The sequence below is a fragment of the Gymnoscopelus braueri genome (genome assembly GCF_963280865.1).
Source record: "Gymnoscopelus braueri genome assembly, chromosome: 14".
Lineage (NCBI taxonomy): Eukaryota > Metazoa > Chordata > Actinopteri > Myctophiformes > Myctophidae > Gymnoscopelus > Gymnoscopelus braueri.
This window is the reverse complement of record NC_137619.1, coordinates 17,359,268-17,376,358: the sequence shown is the minus strand read 5'-3', so window position 1 is coordinate 17,376,358 and position 17,091 is coordinate 17,359,268. Positions and strand designations below refer to the sequence as shown.

Below are 17,091 nucleotides of genomic sequence, written 5' to 3'. Positions count from 1 at the left end.
TGAAGTGGAACAGGGACCAATACTTATGTGGTAAACGCGTGTGCAAGGCGGATCCCAATGCGGGAGACCAAAATAGTTAGGTAAATAGCTAAGCTGTGGGCTGGCCCTTCATAAACTCTTATTTTGCCCAAGCTTTTTGTTGATGGTTATTTTTATTTATTTATCCTGGAACGCATCTGTGTAATTTTTTGATTTGAGCTAAAAAATTATTATTTTACACTTTGGCTATTCAAAAATAGCAGATATACAAGCTCATAGCGCGGCACCGAGTGCCGCGCTATGAGCTTGTAGATCTGCTATTTTTGAAAAATCGTAAAAATTTGTGCAAATCTTTGAATATATATATATATTCTTTTAAAGCGAACATTTTTTAACTCAAATCTTTGCTTCTGGGGGGTCCCTGGAACAAAATATTTTGAGATGGGGGTCCTCGGCCAAATACATATAATTTTGGGGGTCCTTGACATGAAAAAGTTTGAGCACCACTGATATAGAAACAAACATTTTTTTCAGAAAACTGTTGGGATTTAGAAGACATTTGTAGAATCGGCTTCAGGGTCTTAATGGGTTAACCAGGGTAGGTCACATTCAGATCTCCATCTCTTTTTTCAAACGGGCCCTGGGACATTTTCCAGCAACATCCTGCTTCACACAATTACACACATTCGCACCTGGGAGCTGCCCAGAACAACCACTAGTGCTACTGGCAAGACAGTAGGATTCAAATGTTTATGCAGAAACATGGGGACATCAACCTGTTGCAAATGTCTTTGCCGACAGGACGATATATCATTTTATACATATATATTAAAATATAATATAGTCTAATGCAACGTTTTCATGCAACCTTTTCAGGCCAAGGACCCCCTAGCTGAGAGAGAGATGAAGCAGGGACCCCCTCTATATTGTATAAAATGGTGTTTCAGATAAACTTTTGCTGCTCTTTTTTTCCCTCTACACACCTATAACTCTTTGCCAAAAATATTTTTTGGCTAAAGTTCTCCTCAGAAAAGGGATACTAGGGTTCAAGTGGTTAATGTAAAAACAAATAATCATATCACACAAAGATTTGGGGGACCCCTGTAGTAACTCTGAGGACCCCCTAGGGGTCCCGGACCCCCTGTTGAAGACCCCTGGTCTAATGAACAAAACAGGAGAGGCAGCATTAATTAATTCTAACCTATTTTTTTTGGGGGGGGGGGCTTTTACGCCTTTTATTGATAGGATAGCAGGCTGACAGGAAATGGGTAGAGAGAAGAGGGGGGGTGACATGCAACAAAGGTCGTCGGGATCGGGAGTCGAACCCGCGACACGCTGTCAAGCTGGATTACGCCCTCTTTTTAACCCATTGAGACCTGAAGCCGATTCTACATGTCTCCTAAATCTCAACAGTTTTCTGAAAAACGTATGTTTCTATATCAGTGGTGCTGAATCTTGTTCATGTCAAGGACCCCCAAAATTATATGTATTTGGCCGCGGACCCCGATCAAAATATTTTGTTCCAGGGACCCCCAGAAGCAAAGATTTGAGTTAAAAACATTTGCTTTAAAAATATATATATTCAAAGATTTGGACACATTTTCACGATTTTTCAAAAATAGCAGATATACAAGCTCGTAGCGCGGCACTCGGTGCCGCGCTATGAGCTTGTATATCTGCTATTTTTGAATAGCCCAAAGTGTAAAATAATGATTTTTAGCTGAAATCTAAAAATGACACAGTTCCAGGTCTTAATGGGTTAAAATATGCCACTGATATTTACTCCCCTGTGGTGGCAACTTAGTGAGTGCCATGATAAATGGTTTAGGAATTACAAGTACGTCCGGTATGTGCTACCTTCCATCTATCTAAATATCCCACTCTGTAGCATCTATCTACAAGTAAACAGCATACCTAGAATCTATTTAAATAACCATACTAACCATCTATCTAAATAACACACCTACCGTCTATCTAAAAGAAGATACCTACCATCTATCTAAATAACATGCCTACCATCTATCTAAATAACACGGTCAACAAGCAACGACCGTTTAACTTCCTGTCCTCCTGAAAGATAACTGGGTGTTACTACATGTACTGTACTGCATGGCCATAGAATAGCTGCTGGTTAACTGGTTGGCTCCCCTCAAATCCATGCATGTATGTTATGTTTGACATCAAAGAAGGATCTTAACCCACTCAATCCGGGAACGCATCTGTGTCATTTCAGATCTCTTTGGCTATTCAAAAATAGCAGATCTACAAGCTCGTACTACGAGCTTGTAGATCTGCTATTTTGTGTGTGAAAAAATCGTGAAAGTTTGTGCAAATCTTTGTATATACGTATATAGATTTTGAACTCGAATCTATTTTCTACAAATGTCTTCTAAATCCTAACAGTTTAACTCTCTCAGTGCCAGACCCCGAGTTATCCCGAGTTTTTGGGTTATACCCTCAGTGCCAGAACGAGAAATCCCGAGTTTAAAAATAATGATAATAATAAATAAAAAAAATCTTTTTTTATTTATTTTTTTAAAAAGTGTTCAGAACCCAAGATATCATTATCTGAAGATTTGCAGCTCCATCCACTCTTTGTTTAACCTAAAACTGAAAAAGGCTGTATCTCGCTTCCTAAGCACTTTTTATTTTCTTTGAAAAAACAAAAAACAAAATCTGGCAAAGTTCGCAATAATTTTTTTATTTAATTGGCACTGAGAGAGTAAAAAAAAAAAAAACTTTTTTCATTTCAAGGACCACCCAAAATGATATGTATTTGTCCGTGGACCCTCCCACCACCAGAAGCAAAGATTTGAGTTAAAATGTATATACAGTACGTATATACAAAGATTTGCACACATTTTCAAGATAAATTTTTCTCCAAAAAATAGCAGATCTACAAGCTCGTAGCGTGGCACTCGGTGCTGCGCTACGAGCTTGTATTTCAGCCAATTTTGAATGGCCAAAGAAACCTAAAATGACAATGGCCACGTTTCCCAAAGAGATTCGTAGAGATGCTGCGTTGAGCATCTGCGCAGGTTCTACGACGGGTCTTACGTGTGTCCACACATTCTGCGCAGTACCCTAGCAGGCACGTAGATTTCAGGTCATGCGTTGCCTCCGCAGCGTAAGAGCCTCCTACACAGCTGAGACTCGGTGAACCCTAATTAGTAGCAGTGTTGCCAGATTGGGCTATTTTAAAACTCATTGGGCTGGAATAAATAGCCTTGGACGGGCACATCAAATTTGGGCTTGTTAAGTTAAAAACAAGCCCAAATGTAATTATTAAATTAAATCAAATTAAAATTTAAAATTAACATATTTGGCGGGTTATTATTAGCCTCGATCATGTCACCAGACTACGCATAATTAAAGAAATAACCGAATTAAGGAGGGCTGTTTATTGAATTGGGCTGGTTTTAAGTTGTGCTTGAGCTGGAAACTGTCCATCAGATCTGGCAACCCTGATTAGTAGCAGCTGGTTGTGCCCAACGTGCTATGGGTTCCCACGTCCACGCGTTACGTGTCTGCTAAAACTACATTTGGGAGACAGAATGGCGTATCCTACTCTCCTCCTACTTCTGCGAGAGGCGTAGCCCTGCAGTGCTGTCCTACGAAGCAGTTTGTTACTAGCGCCCTGGGGCGGTAGTAACACCCATCGTAGCGAAATAGATCCATGAAAAGACCGACCGACCGACCGACCACACACACACACACACACACACACACACACACACACACACACACACACACACACACACACACACACACACACACACACATTTAATTTATATATATATATATATATATATATATATATATATATATATATATATATATATCGGCCGGGCCGGTGCGTAACGACAGCTTGCAGATCTTTTTTTTTTGGGGTAGGGTGAGCGTCCTCTATGCATGAACCCGAAGTTTACAAATTGTACTGTACTCTCACGAATGATCTCTGATCTGATCATCTGATAAAAATATTAAGCAAGCCAAGTTAACTAAAGGACGTAAGACCCCAGTTCCCCTCACAAAGTGACAGCTGACGTCTGCAAGATATAAATGTATTAAAAAAAAAATTACCAAAAGTAACAGAGTTCAGTATGGGTCGTCCACTAGCCTAGCGGTCTAGGCGCATGTCACACAATTTGGGAATCCACCAAGATAGCTGTCGCGGGTTCAACTCTAGTACCGACGACTTTTACTGTGTCTCTCTCCCCTTTTCCTGTCAGTCTATTGTCCTGTCCAAATAAAGGCAAAAAAGCCCCTAAATATATATTTTTAAAAAAGGACGCAGAATGTCCCATTTCCCAAGTTTAATATGTATAAATATATGTTTTAAAATAGCAGATTGCAAGCTCACAACGCCTCTTAAGCTTGTAGATGTAATTTAATGCATAAATATATTCAAACGTTGTATTTAGAGTGGACTGCTTCAGGACATCTGACAGTTGGCTCTGTCACCTCTTATGAGATGATCGGAATTTGCTAGAATTTATAAACACCGGATCCATGCATATATAGGGAGGCAGTGAGCTGGGATTGAACCCGAAACTCCCACTCGCCAGCACGACACGTTACCAGTCATGCTAATAAGCCTGAGCTCGATAGCCAGGTCTTTTGCACGCCCTTTCTCGTTTTGTGTTGTTGAAAGTCTATTCTCGGAGGTGGGAAGCCTCTCAGCACCCCACCTACTCTGTAAAATACACTTTTTGGGCAGCAAATAAAATATGTCAGCGAGACGGAAATTATTTTTATTTACTCCACAGTGCCCTCTACAGATTTTGGTTAATGGTAAGTTCAATCCTACAGATCTGTAGAGGGCACTGTGGAGTAAATAAAAATAATTTCCGTCTCTCTGACATATTTTATTTGCTGCCCAAAAAGTGTATTTTACAGAGTAGTTGGGGTGCTGAGAGGCTTCCCACCTCCGAGAATAGACTTTCAACAACACAAAACAGCCTTTGCTTTGGTGAGTAGCGAAATGGTTTTGTTTATTTTTACTACTCTTGAGCACTCGCAGGGCAGCGGAATTCCTTGTACAAGCGCAGAGCGAGGGGTCTTCCAGGGCGTTAGAGGGAACACACTAACGCTCTGAACCAGGGCTACGCTGCTTAGTCCTTTATGCATGAACCCGAAGTTTACAAATTGTACTCTCACGGATGATCCGATCGTCTGATAAAAATATTAAGCATATGGCAAGTTAACTAAAGGTATATAAATGATGCTGAGCTAAACATGTTTCCTAAATTTCGAAGTTTTATAGTTAAACGTTATGATGAAAGTCCCCAGTTCCTCTCACAAAGTGACAGCTGTTGCGCTCGCCATTTTTATGAATGGTTAAAAAATCTTTTGAAAATAGCAGATCTACAAGCTCACAACGCTTCACAAGCTTGTAGATCTGCTATTTTCAAAAGATTTTAATACATATTAAATTTGGGAAATGGGACATTCTGCATACCTTTACTTTTGGTATTTTAAGTATATTTAATTTACTTGCATAATGGGGACACTTTAGTGTTTTATTTACCTTGCAGATGTCAACTCACCACTGTAATTTCATTCATAAATATATTATTCAAAAGTTGTATTTGGAGTGGACTGCTTCAGGACATCTGACAGTTGGCTCTGGTATTTTTATGATCCATTTCACTTTCGCAAAGGGTGTTTAAACTGCAGTGTAGCGTATGACAGCCCTACGTAGTTTACGTAGGCTTTACGTAGACTTCGTCCAGGAGGTCTTTACGTCTATGCTGTCTCGCGAATGTAGTTTTAGCACACACGTAATGAGAACCTACGACGATGGTGCTTCCTGAAGCCAGTTTAGATGGCACGTTGGGCACACACAGCTGCTACTAACGAAGACAGTGCGTGGCGGGGTTGCTACTGCGCAGGTGCGTGGAGGCTCTTACGCAGCTTCTAGGCTGCGCATGAGCCCAAATTCGTTTGGGAAACCTGGCCAATGATGTGTTCCCGGTTTTAAGGGGTTAATTCAACACAAACAAACCCTGTTTGACAGCAGATGATCTCCACCTTTTGATGCTCTGGGTTCGCCTGAGGTCGCTTATGCGTGTATCTTTCTCTCTCTCGCTTTGCTTCAGGGCCACATGTACTCTCTGGGCTGCACCCTGTCAGCCGCGTTAGACTTTGTCATCGAGCCAGAGCTGCAGGCGGAGCTGGGGGAGGAGGCCCGGAGGCTGCTGGAGCAGATGCAACAGGAGAAACCCGAGGACAGGCCTCTCCCACAGGTATACCCAAGCAAGCACTGCTGCACTGCAGTTTACACACACTAAGGTCAGTGTTGCCATGTCCACTTATTAGAAGCGACTTTGGGGCTTGTTTTTCTGTTAACCCATTAAGACCGGGAAGGGAACGCTAAAAAAACATTATTTTACACTATTTGGCTATTCAAAAATAGCAGATATACAAGCTCTTAGCGTGGCACCGAGTGCCGCGCTATGAACTTGTAGATCTGCTATTTTTGAGAAATCGTGAACATTTGTGCAAATCTTTGAATATACATATTTTTTAACATCAAATCAACATCTTTAACTCAAATCTTTGCTTCTGGGGGTCCCTCGAACAACATATTTGAAAATACATATAATGTTGGGGGTTCTTGTCATGAAAAAGATTGAGAACCACTGACACAGAAACATATTTTTTTCAGAAAACTGTTAGGATTTAAAGAGGACATTGTTAATGGGTTATGTCGCTTGTAAATATTGCGTAGTTGCGTTTTTTGGGGGGGCTTGTTTCTAAAGTTGTTAGTGTAGTTGTTTATTTGTTGTTTAAACCAGTGGGTCTCAAACATTTTCATTGTCAAGGACCCCCAAATTAATATGTATTTGTCCACGGACCCGCCATCTACAAGTATTTTGTGACCCCTGTACCAGATTTGTGTTGTTAAAATGTTTCCAAAAATATTCAAGATGTTTCACTTTTTTCCTCCAAGATTCTTTTAGAAAATATCAGATCTACAAGCTCACAACGCGCCGCGTCGACCTCAGGCGAGCGGCTACTTTCAAATATCCGATGCTCATATGTGGTCTTGTCGCTTCTTTCGGGCTTGTTTTCATTGACCTGGTTGCTGGTTTCTCTCGCAAAAGCTGGCAACACTGACTCCCTGTGTATTGTGCACAGTAGAGTCCTGAGTTTCTAACCACTTATGACCTATTTTATACTTTGTCATACAACAGTGACGTCTACAGCTTGTAGATCTGCTATTCTTGCTTTCTTTTAACTTCTTGTGAAAGTGTATGAAATGTCTTTCACAATTTGTTGAAATGTTTTCAAATCTTTGCCTATAATGACATGTGCAAAATAGACAATTTATCTCTGACAGAGAGTCAAAATGTACATAATGAGGAAAGCCTGGCTAGCCTCACCAAACCGGGCCATAGATGCTGCAAACCGACCGGCATTGTCATCCTTAGTGCACCGCGCTCTCACTAGTGGGCCTAATAATATATTGTTGCAGTCAGGCAGAAACCTTGTATCTCCATATTTTGACGTTTTAGTTATTTTTGTAAATGAATGCCCTACTTCATCATACAAGACACAGTGAAAAAAAGCAGATATACAATCTTGTAGATCTGCTCTTTTCACTGTTTTAGAAAAAGGAACGATTTTGACACACAAGGTTTCCACCTCGACCACAAAATATAGAAAGGGAAGATTTAAGGATATTATTAGTGCCAGTATTGAGTGGGCGTTGGGTAAGCTAAGAGCTAAGCTTTGGGTGGTATTAGAGGAAAGGCTATGGGGTCACCAAAATCAGAAAGTGCACAGCAATCCTGCGAGTAGTTTTGAAGATATGTTGCTTGGGAAGTGGTTGACAGACAAGCGACATTGCCGCCCTTAAAGCCCCCCAACCAGGGGTCATCAACATGCCGGCTTGTGATGGACATTTTCAACAAACGAAGTGTTTGCCATGGACATACAATATTAGTGGTCAATGATATTACCAGAAACACAGGCCTAAATGTACAGTGTACTAGTCCAGTAGACACGATGGAGAACACATGCTGTGTTTTTAAAGAGGGAGAGTGATTAGTCCTCATTCCTAGTAGTTTATTTTATTTTATTAACTCACTGAGTGCCAGAATAATTTCTGGCTATTTCTGGCCAGTGCGTTTTTTTTTTCTTTTTTAGTAAAAAAAAGTAAAAAAAAAGTGCTTTGGAAGCGAGATGGAGCCTTTTTCAGTTATAAGTTAAACAAGGAGTGGATGGAGCTGCAAATCTTCAGATGATGATATCTTGTTTTTTTGGGGGTTTTTTTTTACTTTCCTTTTTCAAAAACACGTGAAACACGTGATTGGCACGTTGCACCATAGCGGTAAAACACGTGAAACATGTGAATGGCACTCAATGAGTTAAGATATTAAGTAGGAAAGCTGTGAGGGAAGGCGTAGATGGAGCAATATGTAACCCAGTTTCAAAAATTGCTTTAAAAGTCACGTTTATTATTATTATTTCCATGGCCATCTCTGTACTTATGTCTAATTTCTGCCTCACTTTCTTCTTCTTTCTAAATTGAACTGATGGCTTTGAGAACCTTTCAAAGCATTAAAGACAATCAGAGACAGCGAGAACAATTGTCATGTTCCACCAGTCATTATAATATCTAAGTCATTAGGCACATCCGCCACTGTTTGGTACCTGGTTTAATAAGATTTGAATACCTGTCTGGCAGTGTCTTTATGTGTTAATGTCAAAGGACATTTCGGAAACCCAGCTCTTATCCTATTAAACTAAGTTAAAGTCAGGTCATTCATTGGCATGGAAGATTTTTTTTTGTTTGGTTCTCAAAGTGGGGTCTGGGGACCCCCAGGGGTCCTTGAGTGGGTTCCAGGGGGTCCCCAGCAAAACTGCTTAATAGCATCAAAATCAGTGTAACCACTTTAAACCTATTTTATACTAACCTCACTCCGTCAAATGGAAGAAGCTTGCGACACACATTTTGCTTCACAGCGTACTTGCATCTGAGACTCCGGGCGCAGAATCGATGACAGACGGAGTTTCATTTTTTCAAGCTACTAGGCAGGTGATTGGATGATCCCGCCCCTAGCAGCCGCTGATTGGTTCGAATGCGCAGCAGTTCGGGCAGCTTTACTCTGTGAGCAATCCCAGACCCTCCTTCCTGAAACCAAATGCAAATGAGATTTCCGGAGGGAGGGGGGGTTTACCAGGCTAATTTTATACATCACCAGCATACAACAATGGACAGCAGGCATCTTGTCTTGATGAGAGTGCCTGTTGTGAATATGAACAGTGTGGATAATCCAATATCTAGATGATGAGAGACTTGCAATTATATTGGTTTCAGTAACAAGGTGTCCAATGATAGAAGAGTAAAATAATCATTTTCATATTTTAAATGTATTGAAGTTACAGTGAAGGTTGAATAGGCTACAAACTCAAATAAAGTATACAAGTATTGTAAGTACTTGTACTTTGTTACTTTACACCACTGGTATTTCTGCATTAATTAAATATGTGTCCTATCAATTCTGAAGAAAACCTGGAGACTGGCAAGTCAGCCACTGTATACTGGCTCTAGTAATACATTTTTTTAATCAAAGATTTGCAGCGGACGCGGACAAGTCTTGCCACGGACACGTTTGTCCGTGTACGGACACATTGATGACCCCTGCCCCAACACATCTTTGGCCAAAATGTGTTGTTGAATAGGCGGTGTGTACACCGTCGTGTCGGGTCGAACCTTGTAGTGAGGTGTCGAAAGCCGACCCAGCAAGCTTGGGCGGTTTTGACCGTCGGATAGCAGCGGGTTGGTAGAGAGGGGGTTAGAGCTCTCTGGTTGGCTGCTTAGCCTTGCTAGGAGGGGCAGCGAGGACCCTTTCTCAAATGCAATACAGAGGTAGTGCTTGCGTAAATAAATTTTGTCTGAATACAGCGCATAGCCATGGTATATCGCTACAGCTCCATGTGTGCTCAAAATTCAGGCACAAAGTGTTGGACTGTGTGCACGCACGCGCTCGTGTGTGACTCGTGTGTTTCTCGGAATCAAAACTAAGCCGTATCTTTAACTTACACCAATATCATAAGCACTTTCTCCTGCTTTTCTTTAGCTGGTGGCATTCTCCAACTATTTCATGGGACAATGGATATACAGGGAGGATAGATTGGCTATTTTATCAATTTAAAATGATGACGATGCTTGTGATGATACGTTGGATTACTTTGTGGATGCGCAAGGCTCGTGCGGTGAGTATCCTCCAGTAGGCTACTCGGAACAGAAATGCAGAAATGGCAGGCTGTTGTGCCATTTCTTTCTAATCATTCTCGCTAATTATTATTATAATATAATCATTAGTTGAAGCAAAATGATTTGGCTGTGTGCCCATTGCGCTGCCGCTTGCTACAGGCACGCAGTGTTTATTGTTTTAACCCATTAAGACCGGGAACGCATCTGCGTCTCATTTTTAGATTCCTTTGGCTATTAAAAAATAGCAGATCTACAAGCTCATAGAGCTTGTAGGTCTGCTATTTTTTGAAAAATCATGAACATTTGTGCAAATCTTTGAATATATATATTTTTTTAAAACGAACATTTGTAACTCAAATCTTATTGGATTCTACTAATGTCTTTTTTTTTTTTTACTTATGTTGCTTACTTATGATACTTTTTCATGTCAAGGACCTCCCAAAATGATATGTATTTGGCCGCGGACCCCCTATCTGAAAATATTTTGTTCCACGGACCCCCCCCCCCCCCCCCGCAAAGATTTGAGTTAAAAATGTTCGCTTTAAAAAAAAATATATATATATTCAAAGATTTGCACAAATTTTCAAGATTTTTCAAAAATAGCAGATCTACTTTCTGGGGCAATTTTTGAATAGCCCAAAGTATAAAAGAATGGTTAAATTAAAGTGGTTACACAGATGCGTTCCCGGTTTTAATGGGTTAATTAACATTAAATAAGAAAGATATGATAAACCCAAATAGTCTAAATACAGATAACCTTGTGACCATGTCCTCCTAAGCACCCTGCGGCGCAGTGGTTATCTTCATCATTTCTCAAATGATTTAAGCATGCACATGTTCATGTGTTTGTTTGTCCATGCGGTGTGGAGAGAGGTGCATTCAGCAATGTTTTCACGCCTTTCAACCCACTGATAGTCTGTAGTAGTCTGGACAACAAAGTTAGGTGTGTTGAGACCTTTAGAGTTATATTTATATATACTATACATACATACATACATACATACATACATACATACATACATACATACATACATACATACATGTAGCCAGATATACATAAACACACACACACACACACACACACATTTCAATTTCTGTATTTGAGTCCACATTTATAAAATACATTACAAGGGCACAAATATTTTTCAGTTGCTTTTGTCCCGCACACTCGAAACAACATGTGTCTCAGTGCTTGAATCCAAGTTCAGGATATAAACAACAAATGCGCGTGAACTTATTCACAGTTAACATTGGTCATACACTTCAGTCTGCCATATTACCAACACCGGAGAAAGATTATGGGTCAGACACACACACACACACACACACACACACACACACACACACACACACACACACACACACACTAATGTTGCAGCAATCCTTTAGGATAAGTAAATGATGGTTCCGGTAATGATATTTGGTGTAGTAATAAAATGCTATTGTTCCCTCCTGACCATTAGATAAAGCTAATTGGCTTTTTATTAAGTTACTGCTCAGCTGTTTCCCATGAAGCGCTCTGGGGCACCACCAAGTGGAGATGCGATGTCAGTGCAAGGCTATTGGTCAGGAGCAGTTGACCATAACTTTTGTTATAATTTGTTTCCCTAGTTGTCTTGCTCAGTTGATGTCTATCCAACACACACACACACACACACACACAGTTAATCTGAGAAACCCGAAGCTCTCGCAATAAAAAGCGAGAACTTCTAAGTATGACACTGTATCAAAGTTGGACCGTTCTGCCTTGTAAAACACAATGATGGTCCCTTGTTTTAACATTTTACTATCCCCACAGGACGTCCTCTCCCTGGCAGAAGCAAGGCTGTCTCACACTTCCTCTGTAGCTGTGTGCCGCAAACTCTCCTCTCTCGGAAGACGGGTACTCTCACTCGAATCCGTCGCAGCCTTTCAAGGTCGGCTCATAATGTATACATCTCTGTCTGGTTAACCCATTGAGGCCTGAGGTTCCGATTCTACAAATGTCTTCTAAATCCCAACAGTATTCTGAAAAAAAAACGTATGTTTCTATATCAGTGGTGCTCAAACTTTTTCATGTCAAGGACCCCCAGAATTATATGCATTTGGCCGCCGACCCCCATCTCAAAATGTTTTGTTCCAGGGACCCCCCAGAAGCAAAGATTTGAGTTACAAATGTTCGCTTTAAAAAATATATATATTCAAAGATGTGCACGCATTTTCACGATTTTTCAAAAATAGCAGATCTACGAGCTCGTAGATCTGCTATTTTTGAATAGCCCAAAGTGTAAAATAATGCTTTTTTAGCTCAAATCTAAAAATGACACATGCGTCCCAGGTCTTAACCCATTAATACCTGGAACGCATCTGTGTCACTTTAGATGTCTTTGGCTATTCAAAAATAGCAGATATACAAGCTCATAGCGCGGCACCGAGTGCCGCGCTATGAACTTGTAGATCTGCTATTTTTGAAAAATCGTGAAAAAAAAAATGTTTAGATTTTTTTCCAAAAACTGTTAGGATTTAGATTTTTTTTAAAGAATCGCCTCAGGTCTTAATGGGTTAATGGGTTAAAACATGGCACTGCATTAGCACTCTGCTGTGATGTCTCGTGGCGCTAATTATTCTCCGTGTTTATAAGCACAGATGGAAAGGAAGGCTCATGGGAGGCGAGATGGCAGCATCCCAAAACCAGATGCATCCCGCTAAACCGAACGAACTCATCGGACAGCGTCGCCGGCGACGACCCGGGCGTCGCGGATAACGCCACCAATGCAAAAAACGGCCTCTCCTCCCGGCAGCACATATGCGGGGCCTGGGACTCCTCTCTCTGGGCCGAGGACATGGACGATGATGGTGGTGAAGGAGGAGACGACGTGGTCCTCGGAGACGAGTTGGACTACCGGTCCCAGACCAGCTCCCCGGTGAGGAGACACGCCCAGTTGGCCAGGGGGGCGAGGGGCGTCTTGAATCGCTCCCGGTCCGTCCCGGACTCCAACAATCCCCCGTCGTCCGTGCACGACATCAGCGTGCACGTGACCGACCTCACGGAGATAGGGGCGGACGAACGCTCGGCTTCGCGCGAGTCCGCGGCCGTGTGGGACGAAAGTCTTCGGAGGTTCACCCGGGGGGTGTCCTGCGATTCCTACGACGACAACAACGGCAGAACCCCCCACGACTGCCTGAGCGTTCTGCCGGACACCGACGAATGGCGAGGGAAGGAGGAGGAGGATGCCGAGGAGTCTGGATGTAGAGGAGAACCAGAAACTAACAGGATGTGTAGCGGCGAAAGTGAAGACCGATCCGCCTCGGACTCGGCGTCCCCCTGCACTTCCTGTCGAGACCAGGAGGTGGAACACGACTGCGCCGATGACCGGGGTTCGTTGAGCAACAGCCTCTGCAGTCTCAACAACCACATGACCAAAAGCATGCTGTGCCTCAACGAAGAGTCTCAGGACGAGGTTCAGTGCTCCACTGTTATTATTATTTCGCTTTTTTTTAGTTTTTGCTTTTTTTTTCAATTGAAGCAGATGCACACAGAGTTATTTGAACCACTATATACTTAACCCATTGAGACCTGAAGCCGATTCTACATGTCTCCTAAATCTCAACAGTTTTCTGAAAAACCTATGTTTCTATATCAGTGGTGCTCAATCTTTTTCATGTCAAGGACCCCCAAAATGATATGTATTTGGCCGCGGACCCCCACCAAAATATATTGTTCCAGGGACCCCCAGAAGCAACGATTTGAGTTAAAAATGTTCGCTTTAAAAATATTTATATTCAAATATTTTCACACATTTTCACGATTTTTCAAAAATAGCAGATCTACAAGTTCATAGCGCGGCACTCGGTGCCGCGCTATGAGCTTGTATATCTGCTATTTTTGAATAGCCAAAGTGTACAATAATGCTTTTTAGCTCAAATCTAAAAATGACACAGTTCCAGGTCTTAAAGGGTTAATCATACGATGAATAGCAAAAAGAATGCCTATCTACAAGCTCACAGTGTGTGAGCTTATAGATCTGCTATTTTCAACATTTTTGGAAAATTCCGAAAATAATGTCAGGTTATGAAAATGTTTTGATATTTTTCGAAAATATTGAGCTATAATATCTAGCCTATAAATCCAAAATAGGGATGTCAGGGTTAAAGTGGTTATGATTGGGAGTGTTTGTTTCTGTGTTGAAAGCATGTTGTGAATGCAAGCTCCCAGAGTGCAACAATGGAATACAAACAAAGAATATAAACAAACTGGAAAAGTATTAACCCATTAATACCTGGAACGCATCTGTGTCACTTTAGATTTATTTGGCTATTCAAAAATAGCAGATATACAAGCTCATAGCGCGGCACCGAGTGCCGCGCTATGAGCTTGTAGATCTGCTATTTTTGAAAAATCGTGAAAAAATATCTTTCAGATTTTTTTCAAAAATCTGTTAGGATTTAGAAAACATTTTTAAGAATTGCCTCAGGTCTTAAAGGGTTAAAACTTCAGATTGCACAAAAAAACTTGCACAAAAACAGAATTCGAATTAGAAGAACCCTGACTTTATTACCGAGGGTTGGATTTCAATCATGTTCTTCGTCAACTTTAAGCTTACAAAATGTCAATGGAGCAATTTAGTGCACAGGTTTACCTCTCTTTGTGCTTATGTTCCTTCTCGTCTGTGTTCCATCCAGTGGATCTCTCTCAGAGAGCTGCTCGTGCTGTCTGGACGCAGGCTGACGGTGAACGAGCTGTGGGCTTTGTGTCACACTTGCCTCGCCACACTGCAGACCTATATCGACTTCCCAAGTGAGTACCAGTACCTCCTGCTGAATGAAACCAACTAGATCATCATTTCCTATTGCAGAACCAAGACTAAATATATTAACTCATTGCCTGCCATGGACGAGTTAACACATCGAGTGCCATAAACGGTCCGGACCGTTTTTTGAGGATCCAAACGAGAAGTGCCGAAAACGGTCCGGACCGTTTTTGACCCAATTCTATTTTTATACGAGTGGCCCGCGTGGGGCGCTAAAACGAAACTTTGACATCACCCAAGGAGTTTCTGAGAAGAAGAGGCTGGATCTGGCTCCATGTCAAAAATCCTTCCGGTCGGCGTTTTCAATGTTATCTCCTTGACTAAAAGCTTAATATCTCCATTTATTTTTAACGTGGTGGAAACGAGCCGTTTTCGATCGGCGATCACGCTGCAATGGAGGATCGCGTTGGAAATATTATTGTTCCAGGCGTTAGTCGGGACCCTCCGCCGTCTCGCACGCACGCTTTGTTTACATGCACTTCCGCGTCGGGGCTTCTACAGCACGAAACGTATAACGCAAGTGGATGGAAGAAATGCAGGCACTCAACGTATAATATTTTAATAAACCTCTGGCACCCAATGTGTTAATTCATCAAATTCTGCTTTGGCTCAGCCTGCCAACTACGAGTTTTATTTATTTAATTTTTTATAGTTTTTTTTCACACAGAACCAGAGATAACGCGATCCGAAGATTTACTGCTCCATTCACTTCCTGGTGAATTTATTACTTAAAAATGCTGTATCTCGGCTCCTGTGTAGTTCTCTTTTTTTTGCCGAAACATGCTATTTTTAAACGCTGCATAACAAGCTAATGGGAGGTCGTGATGAGATTTTTATTTTATTTTTGCGGAAGCATAGTGAAACCCTCCCGTGATTAGCAACCCATCAGGGGATCGATCATACTAAAGATAAATATTCTGTGACTACTTGAAATGGTAAGAAAATCGCAAAATAACTGGCAGTGGGTGAGTTTTTTTTTTATGTATACACTCTGGCAGTTAAAGAGTTAATATATTTATTTTCACTATATTCCATTTTATTTTTATTTACCATATTACTCATGTATTTATCTATCTTTCTTTCTCTCTTACGATGGAGAAAGGGAGTTCATGTTTGGTTTAACACCATCCTCTCTCTTTTCTAACAGCCTATCTTTGCCTCGACACAGTGTATGTTGGTTGCGAAGGAGAAGTTCTTTTCTTGAAACCCAAAAATATAGGTAGAGTCTTTCTTGCATACTCTTATGTACTATGTATTATTTACCACCGTCTGAGGTCTTCCTTTACAACATTGAAGTACAACAATGTTGTTTGTCTTCAGTGCTCAGCTTATGTTTATGTAATATGAAATTATTTTCTTTATGACAGGCTAGAGTTCGGCAAAAGCAATCTTGTTATTGTAACAGAAGATTCAAAGTTGTTGCCCTCAATAATTTATTGTATTTATTGCAGGCTCCCGTGATGCATTTTATCTGGCTCCTGAATATCAAGAACATGGAATCCTAACAGAAAAGGTTCATCAAACTCAACTCCTGGCATTTATTTATAAAATGTCATTCCGATAATCTGGTGACAATTGGTATTGAGTGTTCTTTTTTGTTTTAATGAGAGCTTGTTTCTCTTCCTGTTTGTCTGTGTCGGTCCAGGCTTGTGTGTACGCAGTGGCCGCTATTCTTTGGGCCACGGCCAAGTTCAGTTTATCACCTCATCAAAAGCTGGCCATGCCTCGTAAACTGAAGAGACTACTGCTCGAGATGGCGAAGAGAACACCCATCGAGAGACCTTCCATTGTTATGGCTAAGAAGGTAGCATCTGTTCGCCACTCTTCACGTGTTTGTGTAATCTAACTTTGCACTAGTCTTTACACTTCACAGGCGTGTGCATGTTCTCCTGTGCTGTTCTGCACAGTGATCTGGATAGCATGACTTGAACAGATATTTTCCTTTCCAAAATGCAACATGTACATTTGTTGTTCTATAATATGAGCAACCCCGTCTCATAAATAAACTAGAAAAGTGCTCCTCGGAGCACAGGTCAGTTACATTATTGTGGCCTCCTGGTGGCGCTATAATAGGCCAATGTGAAAAGGGTGCCA

The 17,091-nt window shown here is 41.3% G+C and overlaps 1 protein-coding gene across 1 annotated transcript in view; it reads left to right on the top strand.

Annotated features, from left to right (window-relative positions):
• Window positions 1-17,091, top strand: part of kndc1 (kinase non-catalytic C-lobe domain containing 1) — a 78,080-nt gene that overhangs the window by 23,499 nt on the left and 37,490 nt on the right. The window contains exons 4-10 of the mRNA XM_080449946.1: window positions 6,081-6,227; window positions 12,006-12,123; window positions 12,833-13,647; window positions 14,870-14,984; window positions 16,145-16,216; window positions 16,449-16,510; window positions 16,643-16,801. Coding sequence (XP_080306072.1) covers window positions 6,081-6,227; window positions 12,006-12,123; window positions 12,833-13,647; window positions 14,870-14,984; window positions 16,145-16,216; window positions 16,449-16,510; window positions 16,643-16,801 — 1,488 coding nt within the window. The remainder of the gene's footprint in view (window positions 1-6,080; window positions 6,228-12,005; window positions 12,124-12,832; window positions 13,648-14,869; window positions 14,985-16,144; window positions 16,217-16,448; window positions 16,511-16,642; window positions 16,802-17,091) is intronic.